The 19857-nt window shown below is 36.4% G+C and overlaps 1 protein-coding gene across 1 annotated transcript; it reads right to left on the bottom strand.

The window, feature by feature from the left end:
• Positions 1-19: 19 nt before the first annotated feature.
• On the bottom strand, positions 20-19362 carry LOC117334270 (cactin-like). The gene is made up of 18 exons (XM_033893782.1): positions 19256-19362; positions 15864-16148; positions 14730-14853; positions 12864-13010; positions 12392-12463; positions 11834-11896; positions 11544-11598; positions 11191-11279; positions 10518-10671; positions 9871-10014; positions 8628-8737; positions 7916-8112; positions 7233-7428; positions 3427-3582; positions 2951-3034; positions 2642-2692; positions 1733-1795; positions 20-876 (listed from the first exon to the last, which is right to left on the bottom strand). Exons 1-18 carry the CDS (start codon positions 19327-19329, stop codon positions 751-753), a joined length of 2190 nt encoding a protein of 729 aa, XP_033749673.1. The 5' UTR covers positions 19330-19362; the 3' UTR covers positions 20-750.
• Between the last annotated feature and the right edge of the window lie 495 nt (positions 19363-19857).

Below are 19857 nucleotides of genomic sequence, written 5' to 3'. Positions count from 1 at the left end.
GAATGAGCTTAACCAAAGATAGAGTTGCCTTTTTTTTATTTTCTCTTGTAATGCATATCATAAAACAGCATTACAATATGATTCAATCGTACCTTGACATTATCATTTTTCACATTTTTTCATTAATTAATATCTCATTTTTGCAAAATATTGAAACATTACCACATTCTTCTACACCATACAGATTCTGCTAGATCCACACCCTTAACAACTTCCGCAAGATCCACGCGTACATGTACACATTAACAACTTCCACTAGTTCCACATGTACACACAAACAACTTCCACTAGTTCCACATGTACACACTAACAACTTCCACTCAATCCACATACTTAACAGCTTCCGCTAGCTGGAGTTAGGTCCACACGTACACTATGTACCTATACAGTTGGTGTAACAACTCCAACTAAATTTACATACTTAACAGCTTCTACACACATCAAACATAATTTTCTCATTACATACTCTGTCATACAGAGATAAATCACAGAGTTTACTCAGTATATATATACAGTAGAAATGCTGTGACTATTACTTCCCTGTATTTGTACACCACTGTTTCTCACCTCTTCCTTCCACTGTTGTTCAAAGATTACCTTTGAGATTATTGATCGAAACACACGCTGAAAGTGTGGCTTTGTTTATGTTAAGTAGAGTGTACTGAGTAGTGTACAACAACTGTAGATATTCTCTGTCCTGACTCCATGTTATATTTATAAATTTATTTCCTAGATCAGAAATATGTGTCCTCATCTCCTGTATCTGTAACGCTTAAAATGGAACCACAGTTGGAAGATGTTGTTTTGAAACTGGCACCGAAATCCATGTTTGTAGGAATATTCCCATTCTCTGTTTACAATTTTGAAGGCAATATCCTGAAAGAAAGAAATGTAAACATATTTACACACACTTTATATCAATACTGATTTCCATCAATAATTCTGATTATATTTCAAATCACATAATTAAATCTAATTGTGGCCGCCAAATATCACAAAAAGAAAAGAAACATTTGTTTATCTTCCACAGTTAAAGTTTTTTGAGAAAACATTGTGTAATCTAAATCTGACATTTTCTGAAGAGAAAAAAAAAATCAAAAATATTTTAAGGAATAATGCATCTGTCCAATTCAGACAGTACAAATCAGGTTAATTGATTGGGATGCTTAAACAACTTTATGATATACATGGACTATATTATTGTTTTCTCTAACCATAATTCAGTTTCCATGTATCAACCGATGGTGCAACACCAAAAGTGGTTTAACCACCACAAACAGATGACTGACTAACACATATTGTGTGGATAACATTCCAATTCCTTTGTTCATTCATTACCATTATTAGCACTTACCGCTACCAAGGTATGAAGAAAACAACTCCCGACCCAATACAAGAAGGGGTGAGACCCTTTCATCATTTTACAGAAGAGTATAGCAGGAGTCCCCGTCCACATTCACAACATTAATTCAGTAGAGAAACGCCTAGTTTAACCCTAGGCAGCTAACATTGTAGTCACCCAGATAAAGATGAAACATTTCTTCTTACCCTTATATGTGTAAAGCTACTGAAGTATAAAATCTACATCAGATTCAGTAGAGGTACCCTAGCTGTGTCATTGAGGAAAATATAATGTATATACTATGTACTGATATGACAGACAATTCTCCCTCCCAGAAACACAACCCCCCCCCCCCAAAAAAAAATTTGTCAATGATGAAAAATAACTTACCTCATAAGGGGGACCAGCATGAAATTTGAGTGTAGCAAAGTCTTTATCTCCTTCGATAGGTGTCTGTAACAAGTAACAAAAGTGAAACATACCAGCAACAGTGAACAAAGCCAACATGAAAGGTAGCATAATCACTAATGTTTGCAACATCTTAATGACTGCAAATATTACCAACTAACCAGTAAATGGGGCGATGAAACCTATAGATAGGGTAGTGGAGATAGAGTCAAGAGAGGATACTGACCAGAAATCACATAGAAGTCTAGGTTTAGAGGATACTGACCAGAAATCACATACAAGTCTAGGTTTAGAGGATACTGACCAGAAATCACATACAAGTCTAGGTTTAGAGGATACTGTCAGACAAGAAATCACATAGAAGTCTAGGTTTAGAGGATGCTGACCAGAAATCACACAGAAGTCTAGGTTTAGAGGATGCTGACCAGAAATTACATACAAGTCTAGGTTTAGAGGATGCTGACAAGAAATCACATACAAGTCTTGGTTTAGAGGATGCTGACCAGAAATCACATACAAGTCTAGGTTTATGTCTACTTACCAGAAATCACATACAAGTCTAGGTTTAGAGGATGCTGACCAGAAATCACATACAAGTCTAGGTTTAGAGGATGCTGACCAGAAATCACACAGAAGTCTAGGTTTAGAGGATACTGACCAGAAATCACATACAAGTCTAGGTTTAGAGGATACTGACCAGAAATCACATACAAGTCTAGGTTTAGAGGATGCTGACCAGAAATCACACAGAAGTCTAGGTTTAGAGGATACTGACCAGAAATCACATACAAGTCTAGGTTTAGAGGATACTGACCAGAAATCACATAGAAGTCTAGGTTTAGAGGATACTGACCAGAAATCACACAGAAGTCTAGGTTTATGTCTACTTACCAGAGTGTACTGGGGAGTCTCGGTCTTATCTATCAGATCAGGGTAGAAAATCTACAACAGACAAAACAAAAGCGGTTAGTATAGAAATGTCATACTATGGAGGAAAAATACATGTACATTTAATAGTGAGATATGGCAAAATTTGAATGCTGCATTTTATCATTGATACACTGCCTTAATACACATGTATTAAATAAGTTTACTATATTAACAACCATCAGGGTCCTTAATCTACTGGATATAACTTCCGTTATAAAAAGCACAGATATGTAAGATGACTACTGTTTTTATTAACATGGTAACACTTACATTGAACTTGTAACCTTGAACAATCTTTGGAGGCGGGTTGTCAATGTCGTAATGAGTCTGGTTGTATTTGTTCCATTCAAAGCCCTAGAAAATAAATCAATAGATATGGAACTTATACTTGATGGTGCACAAAATGTCATTAAAACTTGCTCTGACAGTAAATCTTGTGAATGGTTGTTATTTTGTTCACATTTTGAGAAAAAAACATTGAGCATATTTCAAAATACAATGTACATGAAAACTACCAAACATTTCGATCAATGCTTAATAACTTTTGATGTACAAATATGAAGTACATGTAGTGATACTCCAATATGGTGATCTTATATTATAACCAATGTTTAAGTTTTAATATCAAATTTTGGAAATTGTTGTCTGCCGATATTCTTAATTTCACATCAGTACAGTCCCAGCTATATATATAGCTAGCTGATCCTAGATACACCATCAAGAGTGGAAGTTGATGTCTAACTTACCGTATGAACTCTGTTGAAGAAGCGAGGTTTACGAGGCCTGTACTTGTCTGACCAAAGGAAGGCCTGCTGGTCAAGGGCCACCTCCACACTGAACTGAGCCTCCTCATCATTCATCCCCTCCCTAGCTTTCTTTTCAAACTCCGTCTCTCCATCCAACTGAAATACATGATAATGACTGTAGTGAAAAAGTATCACCTTAATATGGTAACAAAACTGATGAATACAATAATATGTACAATGATTTCATGCCACTTCACTGAGTGGGGGAGATGTCTTATGGAAATTTCAATATTACAGTTTAGTATAACACACTAAATAGGGAGAGGGTTTGTATAGGTATAGCCTGATACTGAATTCTTATTAAACCTTATTTATGAGACAAGTTTATAATCAGAGGTAAGTCACATAGATTAACAGACCTTATTACCCTGTGTTATTCTGTATGAATTATAATTTGATAAAATATTTGAAATGAAATAACGAACAAAATTTTGGCTGCAAATGTATAGAGGATATCTAACAGTGTCTTCAGTAATACCAAATATATTTCACGAGTGGGGCTAATATTTTGATATTTTTCACGAGTGCGCAGCACGAGTGAAAAATATCAAAAAATTAGCCTCACGAGTGAAATATATTTGGTATTACTGAAGACACTGTTAGATATTCTGTTTATTACATTTTTTATCAACGAAAAACCTACCCCGTATGCTAACTAGGCCTAATGTAAACAAAAAAAGTAGTTCCCCCTGTCCAGGTGCTGACATATATGTCGGGCTTTCTGATTGGTCAATTATTTTAGTATTTTCTAATCATTAATTTGATTTGTCAAATCAGCAAAAGTGATATTTTTCACTAGTGAAAAATATCACTTTTATAGAATGAATAATTTTTGATATTTCACTGGTAAAAATGTAATAAAACCCGCTATTCTCATAGGTTGGAAGTCAGCCTTTGTTAAAGACATTTAGTCCTCAAATAAGATTTTCAAGTACAGATGCAGGTGATTACGGTTCATATCAGAATGCAGGTGATTCTTATGACCCAAAAGTCATGAAATAGTGGGATTCATAGGTAAATTTTGTAGGTCAGTTAGCACGGTTATACCATATGTTTATAACTTGAGGTACACAACATAGATTAACACAAACTAATACACTGTAAACTATTACACTGAACTATTACACTGTAAACTATTACACTGAACTATTACACTGTTAACTATAACACTGTAAACTATTACACTGTAAACTATTACACTGTTAACTATTACACTGTTAACTATTACACTGTAAACTATTACACCACGATTACACTGTAAACTGTAATTACACTAAAAACTATAATTACACTATAAACTATTACACTGTAACTATTACACTAAACTATTACACTGTAAACTATTACACCACTATTACACTGAACTATTACACTGTTAACTATAACACTGTAAACTATTACACTGTAAACTATTACACTGAACTATTACACTGTAAACTATTACACCACGATTACACTGTAAACTATTACACCACTATTACACTGAACTATTACACTGTTAACTATAACACTATAAACTATTACACTGTAACTATTACACTAAACTATTACACTGTAAACTATTACACCACTATTACACTGTTAACTATTACACTGTAAACTATTATACTGTAAACAATTATATTTTAAACTATTACACTCTAACTACTACACTGTAAACTATTACACTGTAAACTATTACACTGTTAACTATTACACTGTAAACTATTACACTGTAAACTATTACACTGTTAACTATTACACTGTAAACTATTACACTGTAAACTATTACACTGTAAACTATTACACTTAACTATTACACTGTAAACTATTACACTGTAAACTATTACACTGTAAACTATTACACTTAACTATTACACTGTAAACTATTACACTGTAAACTATTACACTGTAAACTATTACACTGTAAACTATTACACTGTAACTAGTACACTGTAAACTATTACACTGTAAACTATTATAATACTGTAAACTATTATATTTTAAACTATTACACTGTATTGTACTGTCTAAATAATCACTACTCTAACTATAAGTTACCCAAGTGAACGATTTAACCTGCCATAAAGGCCATCTCTATATATCGCCAAAAAAAGCAATCTGTTTTGGCGTCATGCCTTATATTTTTCTATAAAAACCGCTTTCGTATACTTCCTTGAATGGTCTTATGGGAAAGTAACCTACCCTAACTTGACCCATGTTTGAGTACAAGAACAGGAACCTACTCTAACCTTGACCCTGTGACATGTGTTGGAGTATGAGAACAGGAACCTATCCTAACTTGACCCTGTGACATGTGTTGGAGTATGAGTACAGGAACCTATCCTAACTTGACCCTGTGATCTGTGTTGGAGTATGAGTACAGGAACCTACCCTAACTTGACCCTGTGATCTGTGTTGGAGTATGAGTACAGGAACCTACCCTAACTTGACCCTGTGACATGTGTTGGAGTACGAGAACAGGAACCTACCCTAACTTGACCCTGTGGTCTGTGTTGGAGTACGAGAACAGGAACCTACCCTAACTTGACCCTGTGTTCTGTGTTTTAGTATGAGAACAGGAACCTACCCTATCTTGACCCTGTGTTCTGTGTTTTAGTATGAGAACAGGAACCTACCCTAACTTGACCCTGTGTTCTGTGTTTTAGTATGAGAACAGGAACCTACCCTAACTTGACCCTGTGTTCTGTGTTTTAGTATGAGAACAGGAACCTACCCTATCTTGACCCTGTGTTCTGTGTTTTAGTATGAGAACAGGAACCTACCCTAACTTGACCCTGTGTTCTGTGTTTTAGTATGAGAACAGGAACCTACCCTAACTTGACCCTGTGATCTGTGTTGGAGTATGAGTACAGGAACCTACCCTAACTTGACCCTGTGATCTGTGTTGGAGTATGAGAACAGGAACCTACCCTAACTTGACCCTGTAATCTGTATTGAAGTACGAGAACAGGAACCTACCCTAACTTGACCCTGTGATCTGTGTTGGAGTATGAGTACAGGAACCTATCCTAACTTGACCCTGTGATCTGTGTTGGAGTACGAGAACAGGAACCTACCCTAACTTGACCCAGTGATCTGTGTTGGAGTACGACAACAGGAACCTACCCTAACTTGACCCAGTGATCTGTGTTGGAGTATGACAACAGGAACCCACCCTAACTTGACCCTGTGATCTGTGTTGGAGTACGAGAACAGGAACCTACCCTAACTTGACCCTGTGATCTGTGTTGGAGTATGACAACAGGAACCTACCCTAACTTGACCCTGTGATCTGTGTTGGAGTATGAGAACAGGAACCTACCCTAACTTGACCCTGTGATCTGTGTTGGAGTATATGTACAGGAACCTACCCTAACTTGACCCTGTGATCTGTGTTGGAGTATGAGAACAGGAACCTACCCTAACTTGACCCAGTGTTCTGTGTTGGAGTATGAGAACAGGAACCTACCCTAACTTGACCCAGTGATCTGTGTTGGAGTATGACAACAGGAACCTACCCTAACTTGACCCTGTGATCTGTGTTGGAGTATGAGAACAGGAACCTACCCTAACTTGACCCTGTGATCTGTGTTGGAGTATGAGTACAGGAACCTACCCTAACTTGACCCTGTGACATGTGTTGGAGTATGAGAACAGGAACCTACCCTAAATTGACCCTGTGATCTGTGTTGGAGTATGAGAACTGGAACCTATCCTAACTTGATCCTGTGATCTGTGTTGGGAGTATGAGTACAGGAACCTACCCTAACTTGACCCAGTGTTCTGACTTGCTGTCTGGCCAATTCCAGTTTCTTCATGTCGTCAGTAGGATCATACACAACTGTATCAATCTCCAGATCATTAAATCGTAGGAGTTTAGGCGAGTACTTCCCTGCCTCGTAATCTACATAAGCCTGCTCTTCCAAGTCCTCCTCAGTGATAACAGCCTCATCATCCTCACTGTCAACAAGCAATATAATCTTACTGTAATACAAGAGGAACATCAGGAATGTAATAAAAAAAACATCATTATTTTGTATTTCATTTGTTGTTATTAGTGAACCCATGTAGTGACCTTTTGATCATCTTGGAATTTTACCATTTTTATAGTGCAGAAGAAAAAGAATCTAAGCCGAACTTATCACCCAGTTAAACATTAACACCAGTGTATGCCTCCACAAATAGAGTTCAATGGTTCCATGTTCTGATGTTTTTAACTAATTACACCCATAGACCACATTGAACATGAAGTATCAGATCTTTGGTAAGATCTAGATCTAGAATTATATCTCGGCTGTAGTTACCCGATATCTTTAATTAATTTACAAAAGTCACAGAACTAGAAGACATTCCTATGAATGGTATGTTTTGACATAAAAGACAAAGAGATGTAGCTATTCCATGAATTATTATCGAATCCCAGTTGCCATCCCCTCATTACACATACTTCTCCCCCTCATCCTCCTCATCTTCATCTGCTGCCTCCCCACTAGGGCCAGCTTCAGACTCCTCTTGTATCTCTTCCTGTTTTACTTTCACTTCAGGTGGTGCCATTGTAGTCTCAGGACGCGGAGTGCTTTCCCTTGATGCAGAACTCTCCGTACCAGTGGCAGAAGGAAATAGGGGTTGGGATTCTATTCCTTGCTACAAAGGAAATTTTAACAAAAAATCAAGTGACATATGTAAACTAGCATTTAAGAGATTTTGTCATACTGGTATGTACCCATGGTATACACTGATATTCTAATTTAAACATGAGTGAAACGTACATCCCTGCTTCCCTGATGGAATGAACAGAGTCTAACTGAAGTTCAAATCATGTCCGAAATTTGAAATACTTGTTATTGGTATTTATATCAATATTTAGATCAAAATACAACAATGTATCATTATTCTAAAATAAATACATTTGTATCTTAGAAAAAAACCTGAATGCAAAGTCCAACCAGAGTGTTACAGACATGGAAAGAGTAATTATTTAATACCGAGACCTATTTCAAGTAAGTAAATCTAAATAGAAATTTCCACACCAGTACAAATTACCACATATAAAAAATGTATAGTAATTCTACAGCGATAGTGTGAAATTCATATGGATCAATATGTAATATAGTATGTCAAACTCTCTTGCTTTTGTTTGTTACTCTGTCAGCATGTACCTCCTGTTTGAGCTTGAAGAGCTTCTGTCTCAGAACATCCTGGTGACGCTCCCGCAGCCTCGTTCTCGCTATGTGAGCTTTAAGTTGCTGAAGCAGGGATTCCCAGTAACCTTAAATAAAAACATTAAGTATGATTTACCCTGTATACAACTGTCTTGAAATGAAGTTACGTTTTACTGTAATTATTCAACTATATACCAAATTTGTTTGAAATCAGACAGTAATTTACAAATCAAAGTCGCAGTAGTAGAAATTATTGTCTGCTCTCAGATTTGTTTAAAATCAAAAACACAGGCTGAAATTCTGTGGCTGATCTATTCTAAATTCATTTACTGGGTATTTAGGGAATTATAGCCCTACCACTCTCCTCTGTGGAGCATTTAGGAGGATTAGCATTTGAAGGAAAAATATCTTGCATCATGCACAACAAAGAACAAAGCTTGATAGCAATAGGTCATCTGACATGACTTCATGACGATACTGGTATGTCCAGTAGGTCATCTGACATGACTTCATGACGATACTGGTATATCCAGGTCATCTGACATGACTTCATGATGATACTGGTATATCCAGTAGATCATCTAACATGACTTCATGACGATACTGATATGTCCAGTAGGTCATCTGACATGATGTTGTGACGATACTAGTATGTCCAGTAGGTCATCTGACATGACTTCATGACGATACTGGTATGTCCAGTAGATCATCTGACATGACGTTGTGACGATACTGGTATGTCCAGTAGATCATCTGACATGACTTCATGACGATACTGGTATGTCCAGTAGATCATCTGACATGACTTCATGACGATACTAGTATGTCCAGTAGGTCATCTGACATGACTTCATGACGATACTGGTATGTCACTCCAGTAGATCATCTGACATGACTTCATGACGATACTGGTATGTCACTCCAGTAGATCATCTGACATGACTTCATGACGATACTGGTATGTCCAGTAGATCATCTGAAATGACGTGACGATACTGATATGTCCAGTAGGTCATCTGACATGATGTTGTGACGATACTGGTATATCCAGTAGATCATCTGACATGACGTTGTGACGATAATGGTATGTCTAGTAGATCATCTGACATGACGTTTTGACGATACTGATAAGCTCAGTATGTTTACTAACTGGACGATGTTGTACTTCACATCAATAGCATTACTATAGATGTTACAATTGTATTATACATCTTGTAATAAAGAATGTGGGTATACAGACCTACGTCTACACCCTCGCCTCCCTTCAGTTTGTTTTTCATCTGAACCTCTAGAGCTACCAGCTGATTAGTTGTCTTGCCTTTGAAGATACCAGCCACTTCTACATTGACCGATTCATTGATGCCCTCACGTCTGTCATGAAATTCTGTCCGGAAAAAATTATACTAATTTAGTACCAAATCACACATTATCTCTTGTAATGCTTCACATCAACCAGAGGAAGTGATGCCAACCAACATCATTATTAATTATCAGAACACCTCTCATAAACGATTATTAGATTGATTAAAACCGAATATCCCCCCTGGTAATTCGGTCATATTAATAACTTATCATTCAAGTTGGAATTTCCAATTGGTATTTTACAATGTAAAGTCAAAGGTTAACTAGCATGACACTTCAAATTCTATTTTTATGAAAAATATATATATACATGTACTACAAAGTATAGAAAAAAAAACAGGAAAAAATATTCTTTGATTATTACGGTATTGTATTCAAATGCTTCATGTATTTACAAACAAATATTTCAAAATTTGATTTGAACATCTGCAATGATACTGGCTCCTGAATATAATGATAATTTAATGTGTGAACCCCAAAGAATTAAACATTTTGTTGGATTAAACAGATTTTGGAAATAATCACCTCTCTGACTTGTATCAAGTTTCTTCAGTTTACTGAGTTCATCTTTTGTGACTGTGATGATGTCACGCCAGTAGTCAGCATTCTTCCCTTCCTCCAACTCCAGGTATACCTTGATGTCCTCCAGGAGATCATCAAGGTCAGGGATTGTTAGGCCCTAAATAAATAACAAAGTCAAGGTTATTCGTGCCCTGTATAGATAGCAAGGTCAATGTTAGTCAGGTCCAGTATTGATAGCAAGGTCAAGGTTAGTCAGGCCCTGTACAGATAGCAAGGTCAAGGTAAGTCAGTCCCTGTACAGATAGCAATGTCAAGGTTAGTCAGGCCCTGTATAGATAGCAAGGTCAAGGTTAGTCAGGCCCTGCATAGATAGCTAGGTCACGGTTAGTCAGGTCCTGTATAGATAGCAAGGTCAAGGTTAGTCAGGTCCTGTATAAATAGCTAGGTCAAGGTTAATCAGGCCCTGTATAGATAGCAAGGTCACGGTTAGTCAGGCCCTGTATAAATAGCTAGGTCAAGGTTAATCAGGCCCTGTATAGATAGCAAGGTCAAGGTTAGTCAGGCTCTGTATAGATAGCAAGGTCAAGGTTAATCAGGCCCTGTATCAATAACAAGGTAAAGCTAACGTTAGGCTATAGACAAGGTAGATATGTACAGTCTGAGGAAGTATACTTACATAGAGGTAGGTATAAGGCTCGTGCATTTCAATTGCCAGATCATCATCTTCTGCATTGATATACTTGGCCAGCAAGTCAATGGGTTTGGCTGTCAAGTATAAGGTAGTTCAGATTTTAAACATTTAATCATGATATTAAAAATCAAAACCTTATGTCAAGTATTTAACCAGAATGATAACTAAAAACTCAATCAGTTTAGCCTAACTAGTGATTTCATAAGAGATCCTTATTAAATGCAAATATAAAATCAAACATAAAAACTCCATTGTACATAACAAGAAATATTGATGTGTTGTTTCAATAGATGTCTACTCTATCTTTGTGTCTATCCAAAAAAGTATTTAAAACATACCTCGTCCATCCTGAATCCTGATCTTGGATCTCATCTTTGCTTGGTTCAAGTGAAACTAGAAAAGAAACAATTTAACTATTAATTGTTGTTTGTTAGTCTTCAGGATATATAAACATCATGTGAAGTAAAATTTTAATTTTATCAAGCATGTCACTTCAAATTACAACAAACAGTTATTGTTTCTACAACAAAAATCTCAAGAAAAGTTTGAAAAATTATATACTAATGATAATTTGAAGAGTGCGAGAGTGAAGACCAGCCACATTATTTTGTAAGGGATGAATACATACATTGTCTTCCTGTTTCTCCCATTCTCTGAAGTATTCCACTTCCTTTTCTCTCTGCATCATCTCCTAAAAACAACAAGAAATACACACATCAAATTCCCAAGATAATTTGAAGAAAAACAGCAATGTATATTCAATAATTCAAAGTGTATCAACCAGAGCATGGGAGCCTCACATATTGGCATTAATCTGCAAAATTCTTCACAAATTCAAGTATTAAATTGAAATTTGAATGGAAAATGAATGTCTATCACATAAAAACGAAGATATTGTACCTATATCAGATGTTTACATGAGGTCATGAAACGTTATGTTTTCATAGTAAGATTTTCAGCCCCTCTTTATTTTAGACAAGATCTCTTTCCCTCAGTCTATTAGACCCTAATTAGATATATAAGTTACCAAAATGTTTCTGCTTCTGGCGTATTCACAAAAAGGATTGACTCTACATCAGTTTTTCATAATCACTATCAGAAGGTATTCCTAAACCTTTAAAGCTTATCAAGGTAGATAACTCTTTGACATAAAACCAGTTGATCTTTATCGATATTAAAAACTTACTCTCTCTTTTTCCCTTTCTTCATCTTCTTTTTCCCTTTCCAGTCTTCTTTTCTTCACCTTTTCGAGTTCACGCTGAAATGAAATAAAAATAATGTAATGTTTATTGCTTGTTTTCCAGAAGTAAGGAAGAAATAAACTTTTCGAAAGTGATTTCCCTACTATATGTATCCAGGGGATAGAGGATTACACAGAATTGTTACAGACAATGCACAGTTACTTGTATTCTTACGTTAATCGTTTGTAAATATCATTTTTTTCTTTGATTGATCAGTAACAGTTTGAGTGTGCACTGACTTGAGAAAATGTCAATACATGTATGTACCAATAAAGCATTCTGTAATTATAAGAGAAGCATTACTTATGAAGACAACCACTACTGTAATTACAGAAAAGTTCATTATACATATATATTAAGAAAGCACCTGTTATTATCCAAAAATCTGTTAAATTTCAATTCTAAAATTCTACATACTCTACTCTCCTCCATTTTCTGTTTGTGAAGGTGCTGAATTTCATCCTTTGTCAGATTTTTCTTTCCTTCCTTTTCCAATTTCTTTCCCCAAGTGAATGTATCAAGTAAGTGTTCGTCTCCAAATGGATTGTCAGCATTGGTGTAACCCTGAAGTATACAGAAATCAGTAACAATAAGGCAACCATAGTGAGATCAATGATGAGTCTAATGTACAAACTGACAAGGTGACCACACAGGACAGGGATCAATGGTGAGTCTACTGTACAAACTGACAAGGTGACCACACAGGACAGGGGTCAATGATGAGTCTAATGTACAAACTGACAAGGTGACCACACAGGATAGAGATCAATGGTGAGTCTACTGTACAAACTGACCACACAGGACACAGATCAATGGTGAGTCTACTGTACAAACTGACAAGGTGACCACACAGGACAGAGATCAATGGTGAGTCTACTGTACAAACTGACCACACAGGACAGGGGTCAATGGTGAGTCTACTGTACAATCTGACCACACAGGGCAGAGATCAATGGTGAGTCTACTACTGTAAACGTACTTATATTAGCGCACTCATATTTTTGCGCAAACCACCACCAGCGACATATTCGCGCAATCATGAATTAGCGCATCTACGCTTTTCTGGAATCGACTGTACTTTGGGAAAACACCCTGTTACTAAAAATAGATTTGTACATTGTCAGCGATAGGGCCTGGCAGGTCGCACTGACTACAGTTTAATTGTGAGTTGTTTTTACTGAATAAATCTATAGATACATTGTATACTAGTTGTATTGGTGTGTTTGGTCAGTTTATAACTATCTATCATGCTGAAACGTTGGTTAATATCCGCTGTGGATTCGCCACCTCTGTCGTCGATGTTACCCGATCCACGGTTAGCAAACTGTCAGGCCGATGCAGAAAATATTGTATTAGCCAACAATGAGATTACTAAAACTCCACCAAGTTCTCAAAAAAGAAAACGTGTATTCGGTATGTCCCTGCATCTTGTACGGGGGAATTACAACCGTTAGACGTTTCCGGAAACAATGACTTTAAAAGATCTGTAAAAACGTGTTTTCAAAACTGGTACGCGGACAGTGTGGATGGTTTGCTCAAGACTGGTGGACCGATCGATTCAGTAAATGTGGATCTCAAGCTTACCACCCTGAAACCCCTCCATGCTGGTTGGATGGTTTCGTCCTTTCAGTCGGTGAAGAAAGATGCAGTCATGCGTGGTTGGGACAAAAGCGGCATACTGGGAGCTATTCATAAAATCCGTGACTGAACTGTAGGCCCTATAGCCTTGCGGCTTATACCCTAATTACTGCCATATGAACTGTTAACAGAGACAGTGTTTGCGTAGTGTTGTATTTATCATTTTGTGTTTTTGTGAATAAAATAAACATCGATTGATAAGCATTGTACGTTGTGTTTGATGTCAAATAACTGGTTCACACCACGGGAGATAGATCGTATTGGATTACTAGCAAAACATAGCTAGTTATTTCACGTAATGTATGCACACTTACTAGATACAAAATTTAGCACTGCACATATATTAGCGCTGCACATAAATTCGCGCACTAATGCTAGCGCGAAAAGCGCTAAAATATGATTACCGCTAAAATAAGTACGTTTACAGTATACAAACTGACCACACAGGACAGAGATCAATGGTGAGTCTACTGTACAAACTGACCACACAGGACAGAGATCAATGATGAGTCTACTGTACAAACTGACAAGGTGACCACACAGGACAGAGATCAATGGTGAGTCTACTGTACAAACTGACCACACAGGACAGAGATCAATGATGAGTCTACTGTACAAACTGACCACACAGGACATTTATTTTACCAGGTAATCTTTGTCCCAGCCCATTTTTTCCTTCCGTCTTCTCTCCTTAGCCTCTTTTTTACCCAGTCTCCGAGCTCGTTTCTCCTCTGGAGTTTCTAGAGCCTTTATCAATTCCTTCTGTTGTCTACAACAAGAAAAGTCAGTAACATAAAGCCAGTATATTTTTTTCTTTTATGGTTTCTAGAACCTTGAAAACCATATCTATTATATCATAAACTATGACCTAGAGTTTCAAGTAGAAAAAAGACTCAATGAGGTACTTGCATTGTAGATTTAGTAACATTTTTTATTTGCTCAATAGTTTTGATAGCCGGGGACTTACAGACTAGGTGATAGGGGTGAAACAGTTTACCGCGGTGTAACTGAACTGCAATACTTTTCTTTTGGTTAGGTAGACAGTATAGCAACGGCAAATAATGGTATGCAATGCGAGTGGTACATTTTTATATGGGTGCCTATTTCACTATGCGCCGGCGGTAGGTTGACCGACGATATTATGTAAAAGCTGATTTTTGATTGGTCAAGGAAATCTGATGAGTCCCAATCAGAAGAGGCCTTACATTTAAGAGATGTTTTTTACAGGGAAAATGGCACTAGTGCTAAGAGATTCCCCAGCTTACTATCAATCTTCTGTATAGAAACATTTTGGTTTCCGATAAAGGATGCAACAGCAGCTACTTGCCGAATTAGTTTTACATATATTCCACATCAGCTATTCATCTATTTGTATTTTGGTTTATATATCTTAAAATAAACTGAACGGTCAACACTATAACAGCAATATGTACCGAACCGTGCTGAAAGTGTACTGTTTCACCTCTACTAGGTGATTCATGAAGATATGGCTTTTCCCAACTTTTCCCATATGATCTGACATCTTTGACTATGGTCATAGAGTCGCAAATAATTTTGGAACAACTATAGTATTTTTATTCTTATACATCTAGTTAACAACTGTGATAGATAAGACACTAAAGAAAATTTACTACTAAATGTAAATTGTTAATATTTTGTTGACCAATTCCTAGTTGAATAATATCAGGTTAATATCCTGTATTTTATACAGTATTCAAGTTTTCATAAAGATGTGACAAATTTATACTGTGGAGCTATTTGATAGATTCTTGAGAATACCTCTTTTCCTCCTCTATTTCTGCTGCATCTCTCTCCTTTTTCTTTGAACTCTTTGAAGATTTTTTTTCATATTTTTTCTTTGACTTTGACGATGATGAGCGTTTATCAGACGAGGAATCAGAATCTGAAGAGTATTTCCTACTGCGATATTTTGGTGACCTTGACCGTCTCTGGTGCCGTGGTGACCTCGACCTTTCCCTGTATCTGGGTGACCTGGATCGTGACCTAGAATCATCAGATGAATCTGATGGTGAATCTTCATCTGACGAGTCTGAATCATCCCTCCTGCAACACACAAAATAAAAATTACATGATAAGGGGTATATATGGCTTCACTAAACTCAGTATAGTATTTGAGGTGACCATGCTTTGTGATATTTGTGAGAACTACCTCTAACATGTGCACTTATGTACCTACGGTAGCTACCTAAAGCTAATGACAGGTAGTACTGTCTTTCAGCACACACATTACACAATGTACATGTGACAGGCTAGGTAGTTCACACAAAGCATAATCACCTAAACTACTATTGTAATATAAAGGAAGGAGTAATGAATTCGAAGAATACCCACACTGGGGCTCAAACAAGCGACCCTTCATTAGCAAGGCAAACATCAGTACCACTAGGCTTCTTCTTCCGTTTAAGGAATAGACTCTTAGGAAAGTCTGTATAACATCTCTCCTGGGCACATTTGCAGAAAAGTTTATATTTTTGGGGGAATTTTTTCTTATATATAAAATAGTCAGCTGGTACAATTTAAAAAGAAGAGGATAGACTTTTCTTAACTATAGAGGCTGGCGAACATGTTTAACTAGTCTGCTTTGGAAAGAAGATAGAGTGTTGGTAGCGGCTATGTCAGTTCAGAGATAATTCTAGTCAATGATGCTGGTGGAAAGTACATGTATTTAAAGAGGTCTGTACGTGTTTGTATTTGTTCAAATTTATGTGATCCTTGTGTTCTTCTGTCAGATTGTGTTAAAATATGTTCTGTGGGAATAGACACATGGGAGGGTTTTATTTTGTACAAGAGTGTTAGACGAGCTATTGTGTGTCTGTTTTCTAGAGAATCCAAGTGCAATGACTTTAACATGTTGTTAAAAGTGCCTGGAGATCTGTTTGTGTAATTGTTGAAGATGTAGCGAGCTGATTTGCGTTGGATTGTTTCAAGCTGGTCTTTGTGTGCTTGTTTGTGTGGATCTCATGCAGGTGATGCTTCTCTAACTGTGGTCATACCAATGTGGTGTAACAGTATGACGAGTATGTACAATGACTTCATATTATGTCAGAGAAACCTAGTGTCCTATTTGCTTTTGCTGTGGTTGAATTTATGCGTTCCCCTCAGTCTAAGTTTTCATGTACAGTGTTAATTCTAGTATTTGCTGTGAGAGATGTTTACAAGTTGTTGGTTATGAGGAGTGTATGTGTGAATATTGGTGTTCTTTTTCTTTGATAGATGATAAGGAAAGTACATGTAGTACATATAGAGGTGTCAAATTCCATTTGCCATAGATTTTCCCATTAAACTTGTCCAAGTATTTCACATTTTTCAGTATCCCTGTCATTTTTAATATTTCTGAAAATTAAAAATGGCATGGATACACTGGCTAAAGGGAAATATTCCCACTAGCCTGAGCTAGTAAGGGGACCTTATACTTTCTACTTTTACACTACTCCCTCCTTCACAAAGGTTTTGATTTGACCCTTAAGAAATCCACAATCCAGGTCCTATAGTTTACACTTGAAGTGGTCACCAGCACCAAATCTATTTTTACACTACATTTTTGTATTTTGGATAATTATATAAGATACCACCAAAATTTACTAGAATATTTTGTGAAATAGGAGTAATTGTATGTGCATTCCTGTAAAGTTACATATGATGCTCATGTTATTTTCAGGAATTGTGCCTTTGAAAAAGTCATGTTTGTGCATTTTTTAACTTTAACTAATGGTAACAACTTGGATTTTTAAAATTATTTTTCCCTTTTTTCGCCCTAAATGATGCTTTTCATGTAGAGCAATGGAGGGTATTATCGTCAGGCTGTAGTTATCATCAGTTTTTACAAAAGTTTTGAATATTTCATTAAATGTTGAAGTCAAATTGCTGTAGTTTTCATTGAACAAATACAGTAATTTTTTAGAACGTTTCTGGCCTTATTTTCATTCAGACAAAGTTTCCAAACAGATAATATTTAAGTTTAGATATTTTAATAATCTTCACGTCATAATTTTCTGATGTTCTTACGTCACTTAATAAGGTAAGTGCATCATCTTTCTCCTTTCAATATCCAAATCGCGAAAGCAAACATTGGAATGTTTTTGATATATGTGAAGTTCCGCCGCGTCTGCTAAGTTGACCCGCGTTGTATGTACATCCGGGCTTCTTCGATGCCGTAAATCGGCCTGATGATAATTGCCACAATTTGGTACACTGGAGGCAGTTATTGTCAGTTTTGCATAATCAAAATAAATAACCTAGTCTTTAAGAAGACCCAATTGTTTGTTCTAAATTTAAGATTTAATTTTAAAAGATCAGTATTTGATCTGTGTCTTCCAAGTTTCATCTGATATTTATTGATATCGTAATATTGTATTATCAGACGTAACATCAATGCTGAATGTAATGTTCACTGTTGCAAAGTGCTTGAAAGCTCGGGCAGCACATGCAGAAACCCAAAACATTTCCGACAATGATATTTGCACGGATGCAACGGTTTAAATGCATTTTTTTGTTGATCAATGCATGTTCTTTAAACGTAGACATATTTTTTGTGTTTATAACAAGAAACATTTCAAAACGCATGAAAATATTGACGGTGACGTCGATAACTGCCTCCACCTGACGATAACTGGCCTCTGTTCGGCCGGAAATACAAATAAAGTATGTTCCCTCGTATAAGTGATAAACGCTCAACAAGTCAGACTCAGGTAAACACAACACTAGCCTAAACTTAACCTACAACAGTTATTTTATTTTTATGAACAGTATTCACTGGTAATGAAGCAGTCATACTTAACCTGACGATAATACCCTCCATTGCTCTATATCTTTCCAAAACAGTAGCCTGCACACTAGGTTAGCGAATTCGTAGAAATACTATTGTTGCTTATATTCGCTATTTTTCATTAATATTGACATGTCAAAATTCCAAGATGGACCGGACGTGCATTAGCCCTTAAATGCCGACATTATGACATGTAAGTCAGCATATATATTAGCTTAAGTGTCTGATTCAATCGTCCATCGATAGAAAATCTCAAGTGCGTTAATATATTTTAGTAGCCTACCGTCAGTCGACTAGACTAAAACAGAACGTAGTGCTGAAAGTCATATGATAACCCGACATTACAATAGATTAACTCGTAATGTTACACGGAACAAAATAGTACCTCTTCCGTTTACCAGAACCGTGTGCATGTCGATCACGATGTCTTTCTTTCTTCTTTTTCTTTTCCTTTCCCATGTTGTTTATTGAAAAGCGTTTTCGGACGTTTAATGAATGAGAGCTCTTTACAAGGGAGATAACTACATTATATGTATTTTAAGGTTGCACACTACTAAATTATCAACGGAATTGGTTAAATCATGGACGTACTTTACTACATATAATTATATATATAGTTCACTGGGTAAATCAATCAATCATTCAGCTTTATTATGTTTATGATCAGATATCAGAAGGATCTCCATGCGAACCACCTAAGACAGGGACGTACATGTCGTGGTAAGTATATATATATATGTTGTGTATTACACTGCGTACCGGATCTAACAGGCGATTAATAGATTATATATCAGCTTAATGACCATCAGCGTGTTTTAATATCTGAATTTGATGCTAAACCTAACGTGAATTCGTAGAAGATTCAAACATCTTTATTTAGTGTCGTCTATGGCACAATAATGCAAACACTTATAGCTCAGTGGAGCTATATATATTATTACGACAACAAAAATGTCATTTCAAACAAAGTAACAACAAAGTAAAAGC

Source organism: Pecten maximus, chromosome 9 (assembly GCF_902652985.1).
Source record: "Pecten maximus chromosome 9, xPecMax1.1, whole genome shotgun sequence".
NCBI classification, from domain to species: Eukaryota; Metazoa; Mollusca; class Bivalvia; order Pectinida; family Pectinidae; genus Pecten; species Pecten maximus.
Note: the sequence above shows the minus strand (reverse complement) of the source record. Positions and strands in the feature narration are given on the sequence as shown.

What these genes read in the sequence shown, in the direction of transcription:
- LOC117334270 (XM_033893782.1), bottom strand. Translation starts at nt 19,329, where the DNA reads ATGGGAAAGGAAAAGAAAAAGAAGAAAGAAAGACATCGTGATCGACAT. An exon ending in ACTTGATACAAGTCAGAGAG is followed by an intron (nt 10,015 to 10,517) that starts GTGATTATTTCC and finishes TTTTCCGGACAG; the next exon opens with AATTTCATGACAGACGTGAG. An exon ending in GAGGAGGATGAGGGGGAGAA is followed by an intron (nt 7,429 to 7,915) that starts GTATGTGTAATG and finishes GCTTGTTGACAG; the next exon opens with TGAGGATGATGAGGCTGTTA.